We start from the raw sequence: 15,065 nt of genomic DNA on the forward strand, positions 1-15,065 counted from the left end.
GGCACAGAGGGAATGGAAAAATAAGTAGAAGAATAATAAATTGTGTTGGAAAGAATTAAACCTTACCCTAGCCATTGTAGCAAGTAACACCTGAATTCTTCTGTGCATGTAATCAGTAAAGCCAGGGGAAGCTAAAAATTGGGATGTTACCTTCATTAGAATGTTAAATATATGCATAAACATACAATTTTGAACATTTTACGTGGGGAAAATTGCCTCTAAAAGAATAGGGAAGAATTTCCCTGCAAAGCAGATTTTAATTGATTCATGGTGACCATACCATTATGTGGACTACGAAGCAGGAAAAGTCAGTTGCACACTGACAAACTTGGTGCTCAGGTATAAAGCACAGCCCTTTTCCAGCACTGTTAGAAATTTTGATGATGCTTCAGTTTCTATTTAAGAAATACTAAAATATAGAAATGCTGTAAAAGGCCAGAGATTGTTATATAGAAATAAAGGCCTTAAATGAAAAAGCAAATTTCATGGAGAGCACAGACATCAGTGTACTGCTGCCTTCATAACAAACTGGCACATGCTAGCCAAGGGAAGAATTTTGATCAGAATTTCACATCAAGGAGGCATTCTTGTGTCTTGGTTGGTAATGTATTGAACAGCTGGATAACAGACACCTGATATTAAAGATGCAAGTTTCTGCCCCAGTTTGCGTTAATGCCTTCGCTGTTCCAGCTGTATGTAGATGCGGGAGTGTGTTAGCTATTCTTCCTCTTCTAATTCTGAAGTTTCAGCTGGAAAATAAACATCTTTGCTTATTTTAATTCTCAGAATAATTTCTAAGGGAGATTATTACAGTTGGCTTGAATTTAATTTTAAATTATATTAAATTGCAATATGCAAGGTTTAGTTTTTTGGGGGGTCCTTTTGGGATTTTTTTGTTTTTGTTTTTTTTTTGGGGGGGGGTTTTTTGTCTTTTTTTTTTTTTGTTGGGGTTTTTTTGTAATGTATTTAAAATTATCTATTTGGGAGGGCAACACTGTGTTCCTTTAATCCCTTTTGATTGATGGATGTGAAAGTTTAAATTAAATTTATAGTTCAAATGAACATACTGTAGAACATAAAGCAGTCAGGAGGTTTGCTTTGCTATTAAAATTGAAGTTCAGCGCCCTTTGCAGCACTGTAACATTTAAACTGTTGTTAAAGACTTTCTTTCTGATGCCTTAACTTATTTGCATTTGATAAAATTTTGTAGCTGGTGCCTGTGTGCAGAAATTAACTGACATTAAACAATTTAAAGTGGCATGAGCTAGTCGAAACCCAATGAAGATGCTGAATGTGATAATTTGTTAGTTGTTAGTAGATTTCAAAATGCTCTGAATTTTTCAGTGCATACCTAAGTTTTACATAAAGTGTATGTTAATGTTTTCATTAGTTCTGATACACTGAGGACATGTACAAAAATCTATGGAAAATGTGAATAAATGAATGGAAGATTCATTTGTCTTGTGTGAATCATTCTGAGTGCATAACGTCGCATTAATAAAATGAATTTTACAACCAGTTGCTTGCAGGTGAACTCCTGCCTGGAAAATGGTGCTACTAAAAGAAGGAATGTCCTGCCCTCCCCATTCCTGACTTGGAAACCTGGAGCCAGTACAGCAAAATGCTTCCTCCTTGCCAGGTCAGTGAGCTGAGCCAGCTTGGAGCAAGGAGCTGGCTTGGAGGACAGAGGCACCTGTGCTCACATACTGCTAGAGAGACTGACCTCAAAACCCTCCACATGAATATTAAAAGGATTTAGAAGCCACATAATCTAGATTTACCTGATGACCCTTGCTGAATTTATTTTAGATCTTGCCTGGAGGCACTAACCTAAGGTCAGGCCAAAGTGATTCTTTTCTTCATTGGTTTGTGAGAGTTTGCAAACACAAGAACCCCAAAATCAAATCCCCACTGAATGAAATTGCCACAGATTTGTCATGCCAAGTATAGTTCAACTTCATGCACCTGGGATGCATGTTGACATTATTCCACATTTTGCACACTTCTTTCTTCCTTCTACTTAAAAAGACTGTCATCACTGTTCAAGGTCTCCCAAACTTTTGGCAGCCATAAAGAAAAAGTAACAGCTCTCAAGGGCAGAATTATTTTTCTTTTTGTGCTGGGGTAATCTAGAACATCTGATGCCTAATGCTTTGCTAATCACCAAAGATTTTATCACTTGCATAAGAGGAAGGGACAAAGGCAACCATGCAGAAGACATCAAGTCTAAGACTAAGAAAATGCAACTCTCCAAGAATGGAATGTGTTAATCAAAATCAGGCTCTTTCCTGATTCAGCAGTCAAATGCTCATGCAGGTCACAGCAACCACAGCATGCAGCAGTTGGAGCCATTCATGTGAAGAGCACAGTAAGAGCTAAAGGCATGCTGGTTTGGGCTGGGATAACTTAATTTTCCCAGTAGCTGGTAGTGGCTGTGTTTTAGGTTGGTGCTGGAACAGTGCTGATAACACAGGGATGTTTTAGTTACTGCTGAGCAGGGTGTGCACAGAGCCAAGGCTCTTTCTCTTCCTCTCCCACCCCACCAGTGAGGGCCTGGGAGTGGGGCAGGAGGGGCACAAGGAGTTGGGAGGGGACATGGCTGGGACAGCCTTTCCCAGATGGCCACAGGCACATCCCAGACCATTTGGTGTCATGGTCAGCATACAGAGCCAGGGGGAGATGGAGGAAGGATGGATATTTGGAGTGATTGTAATTGTCCTCTCAAGTCACCATGGTGCATCATAAAGCTCAACTTTCCTGGGATGGCTGAACATCTGCCTGCCCATGGGAAGTGGGGAATGAATCCTGTTTTGCTTGTGTGCATGTCTTTTGCTTTTCTGTCAACCTGCCCTTATCTCAACCCACCAGTTTTCCCACCCTCATCCTCTCACCCTCTCCCCATCTCACCAGGGGGAGGAGTGAAGGGCTGAGCCACTGCCTGGGGCTAAGCCTTGAGAAGGCTGTGTGTGTCACTGGCTAGTAGATATTGACAGTAAGAAGTACACTTAAATCATGGCCCAAACAATGCCTCAACAGACAAGTTACCTTCCATAATAAACCTCATTTATCTCATGCTAAGGACAAAAATGAAAGGCAAATGCAGAGCAAGAACCAGCCAAGTAACTGGGTACCATCTTTGCACATGCACAGGACATGTGAAGTTGAACAAGTTCAAAGTTTGGGCAACAGCTTTGTCTTGGTTTAGAAGACAGGTGTCTGCTAGGGAGGGCAGGAGCCTCCCTTGGAATGAAAATGTAAACTCCCTCCCTCTGAATTACTATAATTTTGAAATCAAGGGGCTCTCAGGCAGAGATCTGGGGATAGGAATAACAGTTCTTTACTAGTATGTATAACAAGGCAAACAAACAAGAGTAACTATGGCACTAATGTGAAAAACGAGGTTCACTCTCCCGGTAAAATTTAAAAGTTTGATAAAGGACAATAAGAGACAAAGAAAATAAAGCAAAGTTTAATGGCCAGGTGCTTGGCATTCAGCCAAGAGCACACCTGCTATTTTGGAGACACCCTTTACATACCTTTTCTATTACATATTCATAAACAATTATGCATATTTAAACTTTTCCCCAAAGTAGTTTACATGTTCCAAGAACGGTTTAACATCTCCTCCTCAGGACTGCCTTTTTAGAGCGTGTGCATTTCTTGTCTGTGGTTTTAGTCTGTTCTTACTGTCACCTTCAGCTTGGGTTTTGGTCCATACTTTCTACAGACAGTAAGTGCTGATAGTTGTGATATCAGTAGCAGGGGGTCTTCATCATATATTCATTGGATGTTATGCCAACCGAGCAGGCAGTTCAATTACCATAAAAAAGCATAACTGTATCAGCTATTTCACTATTACACCTATATTACTGTGTATTACTGTGAGCTGAGTGAGTTGCATGAAATACAGCACTTGCACCAAGGAACCAAATGCTGTACAAGATGAAAAAAAAAAGCAGCAGCAGAATTTACTCCATTTGAAGTAGTCAATATGCTTATCCCAGTTTCTGTTAGGTTTGTGTATTGCTTATTTTTCAAGCATCATACTTGTTTATAAATTCTTATTTGTATATGAGCATCCTGCATATGGAAATTTATTTTGATTACAATCAAAATCAGTTTAGTGGGTATTACTGATAGGGACAACATAACCTTTACTGAGAGGTAACAAATTAATAATCTCTGGAAGTCTGCAGAAGTTTCAAAGCTATGAACAGAATTTTCTTATTCAGGTTGTAGCACTGAGGAAAAAATGTGACTTTAGTTTACTACCTTATAGCATGGATGACATAATAGACTACAATTTTTTTTTTGTCTGAACTATGGTTGATGTTGTATCTGGAGCCTTACCTGGACTGGTGAGCACTTAGTGACACTCTTCTTACCTGTAAATAGCAGTTCTGTAGATGGCAATTCCAGGGAAAGCTTGCAGATGGTTCATTGTAAAAAGAAATTTCTAACACTGAAAAGAAAATGGTGGTTTACATACCAAAAGTACTTACTTTGGCAGTTTATGAAATCTGTGTTTTTCTTACCTTTACAGTGAAGTCAGAAATGACACCTGTGCTGATCTCATGTGCTTGTCAGGGTGACCACAGATACCCATAGCAGGAAGCATGGCATTCCCACCTCTTGCTGAAAAGCAAGCTTGAATAATAATAACTTCTCTTGCTCCTTGATGATCCATCTATCACTCTGTTTTTCAAAGGAAAACTTAGTCTGACACTTGCAGTGATGAAAGAGTAGGTTCTGGCAACTCTCTTGTCCTTCAGGAGGAAAGGAAAGCATCTAGACTCAGTGCAGGCATTCACTATTTCCAGTAGGGTTTAGATGAAACAGTGATTGCATTAGAATTAAAGGTTGAGTTTTGGACTTCAAAAAGTCTGTAGGCTTGTAAACTGCTTTTGATGAATCTCCATAGCAATATTGCTCCAGCAGGAAAAGCAGAACTGCAATCATAACCACACTTTAATGTCTGAGGAAGATGGGAGGTAGAAGAGCATGGGGTGAGTCAGCACACATTGTGAAATACTCATTCATGAATCACCAGAATGTTGGCATAAACAGGTAACAGGGAAAAAACATGAGTGCAGCTGTAACTAATGTTTTGAGACAAAGCTTTTTTGCAGTGTAGGTGCTCTCCACTGAACTGTGCAGGAAAACTTGGTATTTTAGAAAATTATCAGCCAGCTCCATTCATTTCAACAAGGATTTAAAACTGTTTATTCCCATTTTCCTTTGAACAGTTTATTTGAAGTGAATTCAGAAACATGCAATTTAACTGTCTGCACACCTATTATTCAAACATGTCATTACCTCAAGTTCGTCCATGTAACAGCAGCAGCTCCAGAAGAATGCTCACTCTACCCAGGAAACAGCAGCAGCCCCATCTGCTTGGCTGAACAGGCACTGTTTTTCACCCTCTCCAACCCCTCACACTCATATATTCCAGCCAGGAGGTTTTGCCTAAAGATCCTTCTTTCTGTGTAGGTGCCATGAGGTACACATTGTGTGAAGGTCCTGTGTGGCAGGTCAGCTTTATCTTCTGCACCAGAAGGGCATGTGCCTCACATAGCAAATCCTGTTTGTGCACACAAACCCTTCTGTCTTGTCTGAACAAAAAAATTGGATCACCTACTGTTGCAGTCAGCAACCTCAGGATCTCGTCCAGGGAAGCAGCAGGATTCTGGGGACCAGCATGGAACACCAACGAGACGGGCTCCCGTTCATGAAACCATTTATTCAGCATGGGAACAAAGTCAGGTCCAGAACAGAGAGCTCTGAACAGAGGCACAGCAGGGGTTTTTGAGGGACAGAACCCCCGAGCGTCGCCACCCTTGAGGGTGGAGTTCAGGGTCAGGGACCAGTAGAAGCACACCAAGGGAGAACCCCCCCAGGGACTCAAACTCAATCAGAGCACCTGGGCTGCCCTTCACAAGGGGTTTGGGGTGGCACTATGTAACTCCTTGTCTCCCCTGAGGCCGCTGCCACAGCCTACCTTGCTTTTCATGCCACTCCCTCAATCAACATTAATCCTACTAAGAAAAGCCAACTAGCTTGTCTTGGGAAAGAGTTTCCTGGCATAACCAAGCAAAAATTACTTACTTCCAACAATGAAATCACTAGATGTCATACTTACCTCTGTGAGAAAACAAGCTGGGAACAGAGTTTGAATTAACTAGTATTTTCCTTGATGTATTTTAATGTTTTCTTAACTGAGGAGCATCAGCTCCACCCAGATTCTCATCTACACTGTTAATGGAAAATCAGACCCATATTCTTTCTTCATTTTAATCCTTTGCTTTCTGCAAAGTTTCAATTACAAGTTTCAGGAACAACACACTTCTCAGAAGAGTACACAACTAACTGTTTGCTAACACAGATGCCTAATTTTCCTTTAATCTCCAAAGTGTGATTTTATTATGTGTAATCAGACCTTGATGATAAACTTGCATGCCAAGCAATGAGGAAGCCCTTGAGCCTGTTAGAAGAATTTCTGAGCAGATGTCCTGGAAGAATCTGCCACAGGCTTCATGGAAGCCTAACTGCTTAGGGTGAGACAAAAAGCTTCTCCATGGTGCTGTGCAACACTAGGTAAATTTACCTCATCCCCTGTATGTCAGTGACCTTTGCCTTGCCCCTGTACCCTGAGACTAATGGCTCCTGACCCCAAACTTAACCTGAGACACTGCAGGAAATCCTGGTCTTTTGTCACTGGAACCCTTTGGTGGGGTTCTAATAAACCTCTCTGGAATACCATACAGGAGACCCTTTCCATGTTTCTTCACTGACCTATCCGTGGTGTGTGTGAGTTTTGGATACAGTGACTGTCTGTGCCCACCTGAGCAGCTTCCTTAAGAGACGCTTTGGACTGGTAGCAGCAACACTATCTATTTTCACACTGCTACAAAGCAATATTAGGGTATTTCTCAGGAGGATCTCTCCAGGTGTGGCCAGCCAGAACACAACACACCAGTGCAGGAGCTCAGGACCTCTGAACAACAAACCAATACAATTTTGCAGAAGCAGCTTATTGTTTACATTATGCACTTATTTATAGATTCCAAAACTAGTGTTCACACCATCACACATTTCTTGATTGGTACCTCTATCCTGTCCATGTGTTCAGCACACACTTCTCAGGATCTGTGATTGGTCACAGTCCAGGTGTTTAACTGCCCTCTGTTATCTGGTTCTTGTGCTCGTTTTTCTGTTTCTCAGCTTCTTCTTTCTTATTTTAGAACAATTTATGTTTCAGCAACCTTGACGAATTCCAGAGGGTCTGATAAGAGATTCTACAGATGGTTTGGCTGGAGCACACTATGGCCTAAGTTGTTCAGATACATTGCTATACTCCAGGACAAAAGAACATGAGTTAACTTTGCTGCACAAAGCAGTGACACCATAGAACAACATGTACTGCCACACTGTTAATCCTGTATTTGTCTTTAAGTATATTCAATAAATTAATTCAGTAAAGCTGGGAAAGCTTTTCAAATATGTACATGGCAGTCTTATTTTCCCTCAGCATTTGGATTAAAAACTAAACCCCAAACCAGCAAACCTTTTCCTGTCCAAACTCTTGAATGACTAACCAAGCAGGGGAGGTTTATTACCACCACTCATGAGGTTCTGCTGCTCTTTATCTTTAACTAATGCTTCTCCATTATGGCTGCTTAAAAAACCTTTCAACTTCAGGCATTCAAGGGAAAAAAAAATATCACAGTTTGTGTCAAAGCCATATTTTAGTATTTCCCAGCCAGCAAAGATTCCTGCCCAGTTGCATGAGCAGTCACAAAACAACACTGCCAACAATCTGCTCAAATATCCATGTAAAGAACTGAGACATCCTGTTCTTCTTAAGGTTTGTGTTTTAATTATCCCTAATATCCCACACATGTCTGAGCTATCACACATGGCTTAGGATAAATGTTGTTACTTACCACATGGACTCACCAAATATCCTGGTCTGGGATTCTCTGAAATGAAGTCAGCACATGAAGTCATGGACATTATGGGTAACATTTGTTCAAGAAGTGTTTAATTAATTTAGTCAGAAAAATCCTCTGAAGGTTTCTTCTACTGTGAAATGTTAGTCACAAAAATCAAGTGGAGAGGGAGGATTCAGAGCCTTGCATGGCTTTAAATCAAGGCAGATCCCTGCCAGTACACACAATTCAAGGCAGCACAGATCTAAATACAACCTCATTTTTGTGACAATGCAAAACCTGCATTGAAGTTCTCCCTGAATCAATCAGGTAGAAACCATTACAGCCATCAGTCCTCACTATTATACACTGCACAAACAGAAATATTCATCAAGTTTAGAACAAACCACAGATCAGTTTAGAAGGGCTGTTCTAAAGGCAAGAATGAAAACCTTTTGTAAACAAATTCAGGACCACACTGACTTTTACCTTCTTCCCCCTTATCCAATGTCAAGTTGTCAGGGAGTGTTCACTCAGAGGTTCTGTAGCAGAATCAGAAGTTGGGCTTTGCTCCAAGTGCAATCAGAATAAAGAGCAATGAGGCCACTCTGCCACATGAGTATCCATCTGGCAATGCCTACAGAAGTGCCATGGAGCACTATCCACCACTGGTCACTGCCACCACAAAGGAATACATCCAAACTCCAACACCACCAGGCACAGCAGACAGAAAACACCACTAACAGAGTTCATAGTTGTTAAAGAGGTCTGTTTATTTGCTGCAGGGTCCAACACTTTCTTCACTGCTCCATAAGCATGGTCGACTTTATTTTTGGTGCACAACATTCTCCTTGCTCTTTGCTCAAATGGCTCAGTACAGTGCCAGCACAATTTTCAACCCATCACCTTTTAAGCAACACCAATGATCGATGAGGCAAATAAAACCCAAACCATGCAACATGTGTTAGGCTGATAAAATTAGGCTATTTATATATTTACATAGAGAATGTTCAACATTGCAACCTGCTTGCAGACCAAGTATCCAAACAGCTACATTCTGGTGTAAAATACTCTTTTGTTTAAGGTTTGGTGTAAAAGCTACTTACTTCACAATGCCTTTAACTGGATTCTACCGTACCTATTCTTGACACAGAATTTCTACACACCAGCATTACACACTTGCAGTCATACTTTGCAGAATGTGTAAGGCATTTACAGACATCCGATTGCTGTGACCACAGGAAATCCACTTTCCAGAGCTTTCAGCCGTGACCTTTGGAAACCATGAGAGTCTTTCAAACACAAAGGGTGAGTTCATATGAGAGACATTGTTCATCCAAGAACTATAAACTTGTCATTTCTTGACACTGCTACATACAACACAGATACAATTTAAGACTAATAAATTATTTTCCTAAATAAAAATTTGTTCTTAAACCCCACTGGGTAACAACAGGGCTTAGGCACTTCTGAAGATTTTACATCTGTCTTTAATATGGAAGCTTCAGACTACAAAATACAGGACAAGCAATCATCTTGAAAAGGCAAAATTAATGACTGGCAAGAAGCAGATCAATAATCTAAAAGTAGTCTATTTCCCTGGATTCCACATCCATACAGAACTTCAGCGACCAGATGGGATTCTATACATGAGGGTCTCCTGGAAGAAATCTGTCTGCAGAGCCAAGGACTTCACTGCCTAAATAATGAACATACTTTGGGAAAAACATATTACTGTGAAAAGCCACCTGTGCAAACAATTATCTTTTCTGGAAAGCACACCATGCCCAGAAATAGAAAACTATAAAAATAGTAACAGCAATCCAGAGCCCAACATGCCCAAGCCTTGTAAACAATGAAGACCAGGAGAATAAAAAGAGAAGGAACAGGGACCAACACAAACTGGATTAGCCAAGACAGCTGAAAGACTCATCGCTTCCAAAAGCATCTTCTTTTAAGAGGAGATTCGGAATCCACCTTGTCCTGCCTGGCAGTAAGAGAACATAATTTCACATACATGGTGGTCTCTAAGGCAGAGCAATAGTCAGCTAACACAAAATAATTAATTTAAGAGCTTTCATTTTTTTTTTTTAAAAAAAAAAAAAAGCTTTTTATACTGGCTAAATTGATAGCAGTGAAAAATTTGTTATGGGTGAAAATATTCACATCCTTGTATTTGACATCTATCAATATACAACATCTAGGAAGAGCTCAAGTGGTAAGCCTTGTTCTCCAAAGGGAGTGAGTGGGCAGAAGGATGGAAGGACTTAACTGAGCAATGAGGTATGGTAGAATTCCAAAAGAAAGAAAGAGAAGGAAAGAGAAAGAAAGAAAAAGAAAGAAAAAGAAAGAAAAAGAAAGAAAAAGAAAGAAAAAGAAAGAAAAAGAAAGAAAGCTGTTCTGCAAAGTTTCCCAAATTTGTTAACTGAGCTGCATCTTCAAATATCAGTATAACCAATGAAACCCACTGTGCTCCAGCCACTAAGACTGACAGCCAAACATCCTTCATGGCACTGCAGGACATGCCAGCTCCATCTGCAGCAATTACTTCAATGGCCAGTGGGGTGAATCCTGCTTACTGCTTAGGACCCACAGAATGAAACCCCCTCCAAATTAATAGGGTGAGAGGTTCTTACTAACATTCACTTTTCTTTTTGATGTAGTGCAATACCATGCTAAGGGTCTAGCTGTGCCATCCTGACCCAAACAATGCTTCTTGATCAAATTCCCTGTCCATCTGTCCACACAAGGCAACAAATTATAATTTTCAGGGTTTGTTTAAAAGCAGAACAAAATGTGAAATTTCATAACAGAAAGTGGGAGCCACTGGTTATATATAAGAAGTCCAAGACAGTTGTTGAAAGAAGGAGTAACTGAGAATCTGGCACATCTTTGCTTCCAAAAAGCACTATTGACATTCAGTAGACTTTTTGACCTCTGTTTTCCATGGATGTCCATGAGGGCATACTTGTAGTCCTTTTCTACTAGAAAAGGTGAGTCTTCAACATACATATAGCATATCCCACTAGCAAGATACAAGAAATAAATTTACTTTTTTTAGGACATTACAGCCCTTCAAACACTAGACATCAAAATCCAACCACATACATGTAACAAAGCAGATGATATCTCCTGAAACACAGATGTAGGATCTAAACTGTACCTTCCATAGCACCGCTTTTAAGCTAATGCAGTAGCTTAGAATCATTCCTCATTTGCTTTGAAATCTTACACAGCAAGATTTTCTCAGTCTTTCAAATCAAACAAAGTTAAGCCACCTAAACATAACACACAACATCAAGGGAGCATTACAAATTCCTGTCCACTGAGAAGTGATCAGGCACCTAGCACTGAGGGTCCTATCTGGATACACTTCCTTTTTACATTGTTCCTCCAGCTTCCTGACTGAAAGGTACCAACTGTTATGATTAGTACAAATGTGAGCCTTCTCTCCCTTCCCTCTGCAATGAACATTTGAAGGAAAACCAAACACTGATTTGCCCAGTTCAGCAGTATGAAAGCACAGAGTAAGGAGCACACTGAGAGGCTTGTTTTCTAGCTGAGGAGTGGTTTAATTCTCAGCATGAGCAAAGAGAGAATATTTGTACCGACTGATGCCAGGAACACTACCTGTGGGATCTCAGGTACCCACCCAGGCTGTGTGGCAAGTTCCTTGAGAGGGCACTTCAGCTGCAGAGCGAGGACTCCACCTCTCCCCGGGCTCAGGGGGAAAGCCTGGGGCAACCAGGTTAGATGGTGGAAACACCCTCACATCCACACAGACCACAGGCAACATTCCAAGGTTGCAGCATGAAAAGTGGGTGTGCTGGTAATGACAAAGGGAACGTTTTTCTAAGGCCTTGCAACGCATTCAAAGCCAACTGAAATCTAATCAGCTGTCCCTGTCATATACTCATGCTGCCAGTGTAAGAAAGGCTGCCATGCTGTGCTAAGGGGACAACTTCCAGGCCTGGCCTCAAATACAGACAGACCCCCTGACCATGCTGGAGTCATCAGGGTTGGCTGAAGGGCAAATTTGGTCAGCCTTTATGCTGAAGTGGCGTTATTTCCATGGAATCTAGCCTGAGGAAAAAAAGCAGAAAGTCCTATTTGAGAGGTTAAGTCATTAGATGCTACTGTGAGAGTAACAACAAAGCACTTGGGAAAGACCAGGTATGAGGGAGACAAAGGTCCAGGCTCAGAGCACATGCCACAGCATCAGGTTTAGGTGCTCAGAGTCTGAAAAGTGATAAAAATGGCATCTTTGCTCTCCCTTTGTGCATGTACTGGAGTCTCATGTGCCCTAAGGGACATGGCACCCCTCTCACTGCTTTGTGGTCCTAAATAAACCCAAGTATGTACTGTCTCTCATCAAAATAGTTAGCCAGAGTACAGTAACCTCAACATTCAATAATTTTGTTTTTAAATGTCAAGGACAGCAGTTTTGCTGTTTAGAGAGAGCTGAACTTCATGTGTAAACATAAGGCTGTTTTCCTGAGAGCTCCTGGCACATCATTCTCAGACCTCCCACTATGCAGTTTCTAGTCACTTTTCAGAACAGAATTACGTTTCCATCTTTTGTATTTCAAGAAAGCTCTCTGTGCTTCAGCACGTAGCAACCAAAGACGGAAAATCCAGGTAAGCTGCCTGACCACAAAGCAGCTCCCATGCCTTCCTTGGCTACAAAGGGTACTGCAAAGACGACTACAAACTCTCAAGTCCAGTGCATGCAGGAGGATGGGTTACTGGTAAGGTTTTAGGCCTTTTGAGACCAATTAGTCTCCTGTTTTTTCACTTTAGACTCAAACTGGTATTGACTCAGCTGAGAGAAAGACAAGCAGCATTAGTACTGGAGAAGAACCTCAGCTTTACTATAGCAGCACATTTTAGCCTTCTTTTCATTGGCTCATTTTCTTAGCCAGTTCTTGAGGATGAAAATGTTGCTGTTCTTTGGTAGATACGGAAATCTGTCAGCAGCTTTCACCTGTCCTAACACTGACACATGAAAAATGGGGACGTTTTCAACCTCTTCTAAGCTCTGACCTGACCTGCTGCACATACCAAAACAGCAATGTATCTTTTTCCTTTTCTTCCCTTAGGAGGAAGCTGCTCTCTCCCCACTCTGCTCTACACATACAAACACACACACACACACACACACACACACACGCACGCACGCACACGGCTGATCGGATGAAGAGAGGGTATGGCCAGAGTCTATGGGACAATGTCCAACAGCACATCATTATGAAACTCTTAGAATGTTTCTCCCAAAGAATATAAAGTTTAACACATTCTGTACATATTGTTGGCTTCTTAGTTATAAAGTAAACACAGTAGCAAACTGTCCATAAGGTGTTGACTCAGTTTAAACGCAGCCCCTTCTCATTTTGTCTTGCTTAAAGTCCTCTTCCAGTCAGAAACACTCCAGTGATGTGGGCATTTGGTGTGTGACAGCAGAGGAAGGAAGAAAGAGGCACTTTTGATCGGCTGGTATTCCTGGACGTCTCTTTTTCCTGCGGCGGTCTCTGTTCCCGACACTAGATGGTAGTGTTAGCACAGGAAACTGCTGTGGATAGGCACTTGGCAACAAGGCTCCAAGGCAGTGCCCACTCTCTGCTATGTCATCAGGATTGGTTTCTGCCGCACTTCCAGGATATCTGGGCATGGGAAAGAAAAAAAGAGACACAGCCAACTTAAGAGGCTGCTGGAAGCAGCCACAGTACCAGGAAGCACAAAGAACTGGAGACATAAACGTAGACTGTGGCACAGCCCACTAAGAATCTAAAACATGATGAGTACATGGCTTTGCCTGTTAAAATCTGAGTTAACCAGGATGCAGCTGGGAGGCACTGAAAGATGACAAACTGCATCATGTGGAGAGAACAGCTGATCTACTATCATTTATACTGTAACAAAGCAACATACATTAGACAGGGAGTGGCAATATTTTCCAGGGAAACAAGTGTAAGTGCCATTAACAAGAGATGCCAAGGGGTTTCCCATTCTTGAAGGGACAAATGCAACATCCCTGAGTCCCATAAGGAGACTTCTGTGGGTGCAAATAATTCAACTCTTTCATTCATTCCATAGCCCAAAGCCTACATTTCTGCACTCAAAAAGCTGCCATATAAAAACATTTACCTTTTTGGCTCTTTAATTTCATATTGTCCAAGTGGGACAGAATATGAACCTTAAAACTTCTGTTGTAATTATGGGCATCTTTCTAAATATAGGCAGTAAAACCAACATGGCAGGCACTATGCAGAAATATGTGGAAACTGGGCTGTGATGTCCTTTTCAAGGCTACACAAAGAATAAGGAACATGGGAAAAGGGAACACACAATTAAAAGGCTGATCAAACACAACTGCGTGAAAAGGATGACATGAGCAAAAATTGATCCCCAGCTCCAGAGGGCTCCAGACAGACCTGTAAAGAATTAAACACAGTGGAGGGAGTCCAGTGAAGTGCCACAGAGATGACTAAAGAACTGGATCATCTGACATATGAGGAGAAGCTGACAGAATTATGATTATCCAACATGGAGAGAAGGGTCAGAGTAAAGTCTTATCAACAAATTCAAGACATTTTAAAAAGTACTTTGATCACTATCACTGGGATTTTAATATCTTAGCACAGGTTTCCTGAACTACCCAAGAGAAATGAGCGCCTTTCCCACTTCACCCTGCCCCACATGTAATACTCCTGCTACCTGGAAAGCTGCCATTGGCACAAATATATTGATTACAAAAAGGCCTTGGAAACAGGGCCTACACAACATGTGAAGCAAAAGAAAATGTGTGTAGGGAAAAACAGCAGATGAAAATTCTGCCTTACAGCCCAGAAATTTCATGCCCTCTTTCTGTGTATCTCAATAGATACCCCAATTCTTGCAACCGTATGTTCAACTTAATTTGTTGAACTCAGAAAGGATGTTCAAGCTCAAAGCCAGGATTTGAGCATGAAGGCATTTGTGCCACCCTCTTAAGCAGATATTAAATGCCAGCAGAAACAACAAATCTTCTTTGAATTCCAAAATGCCTGTGGTGAGAGAATGAGTAAGCTTGGTAACTCCAGCTAACTTGTTGTAAGACTATCAACACAATGATCATAAGGAATAATTGTGTATTTTGCT

General features: G+C 41.2%; 1 protein-coding gene across 2 annotated transcripts in view; it reads right to left on the minus strand.

The window, feature by feature from the left end:
• Nucleotides 1-8,680: 8,680 nt before the first annotated feature.
• KIAA0930 (KIAA0930 ortholog) overlaps nucleotides 8,681-15,065 on the minus strand; it is a 73,410-nt gene continuing 67,025 nt past the window's right edge. For both annotated transcript variants that reach the window (XM_014256067.2, XM_005526994.3), the window contains exon 10: nucleotides 8,681-13,588. In XM_014256067.2, coding sequence (XP_014111542.1) covers nucleotides 13,548-13,588 — 41 coding nt within the window. In that variant the 3' untranslated portion in view covers nucleotides 8,681-13,547. The remainder of the gene's footprint in view (nucleotides 13,589-15,065) is intronic.

Source organism: Pseudopodoces humilis, chromosome 5 (assembly GCF_049639895.1).
Source record: "Pseudopodoces humilis isolate 2021_Gansu_Grassland_sample_001 chromosome 5, ASM4963989v1, whole genome shotgun sequence".
In the NCBI taxonomy this organism is placed as follows: Eukaryota; Metazoa; Chordata; class Aves; order Passeriformes; family Paridae; genus Pseudopodoces; species Pseudopodoces humilis.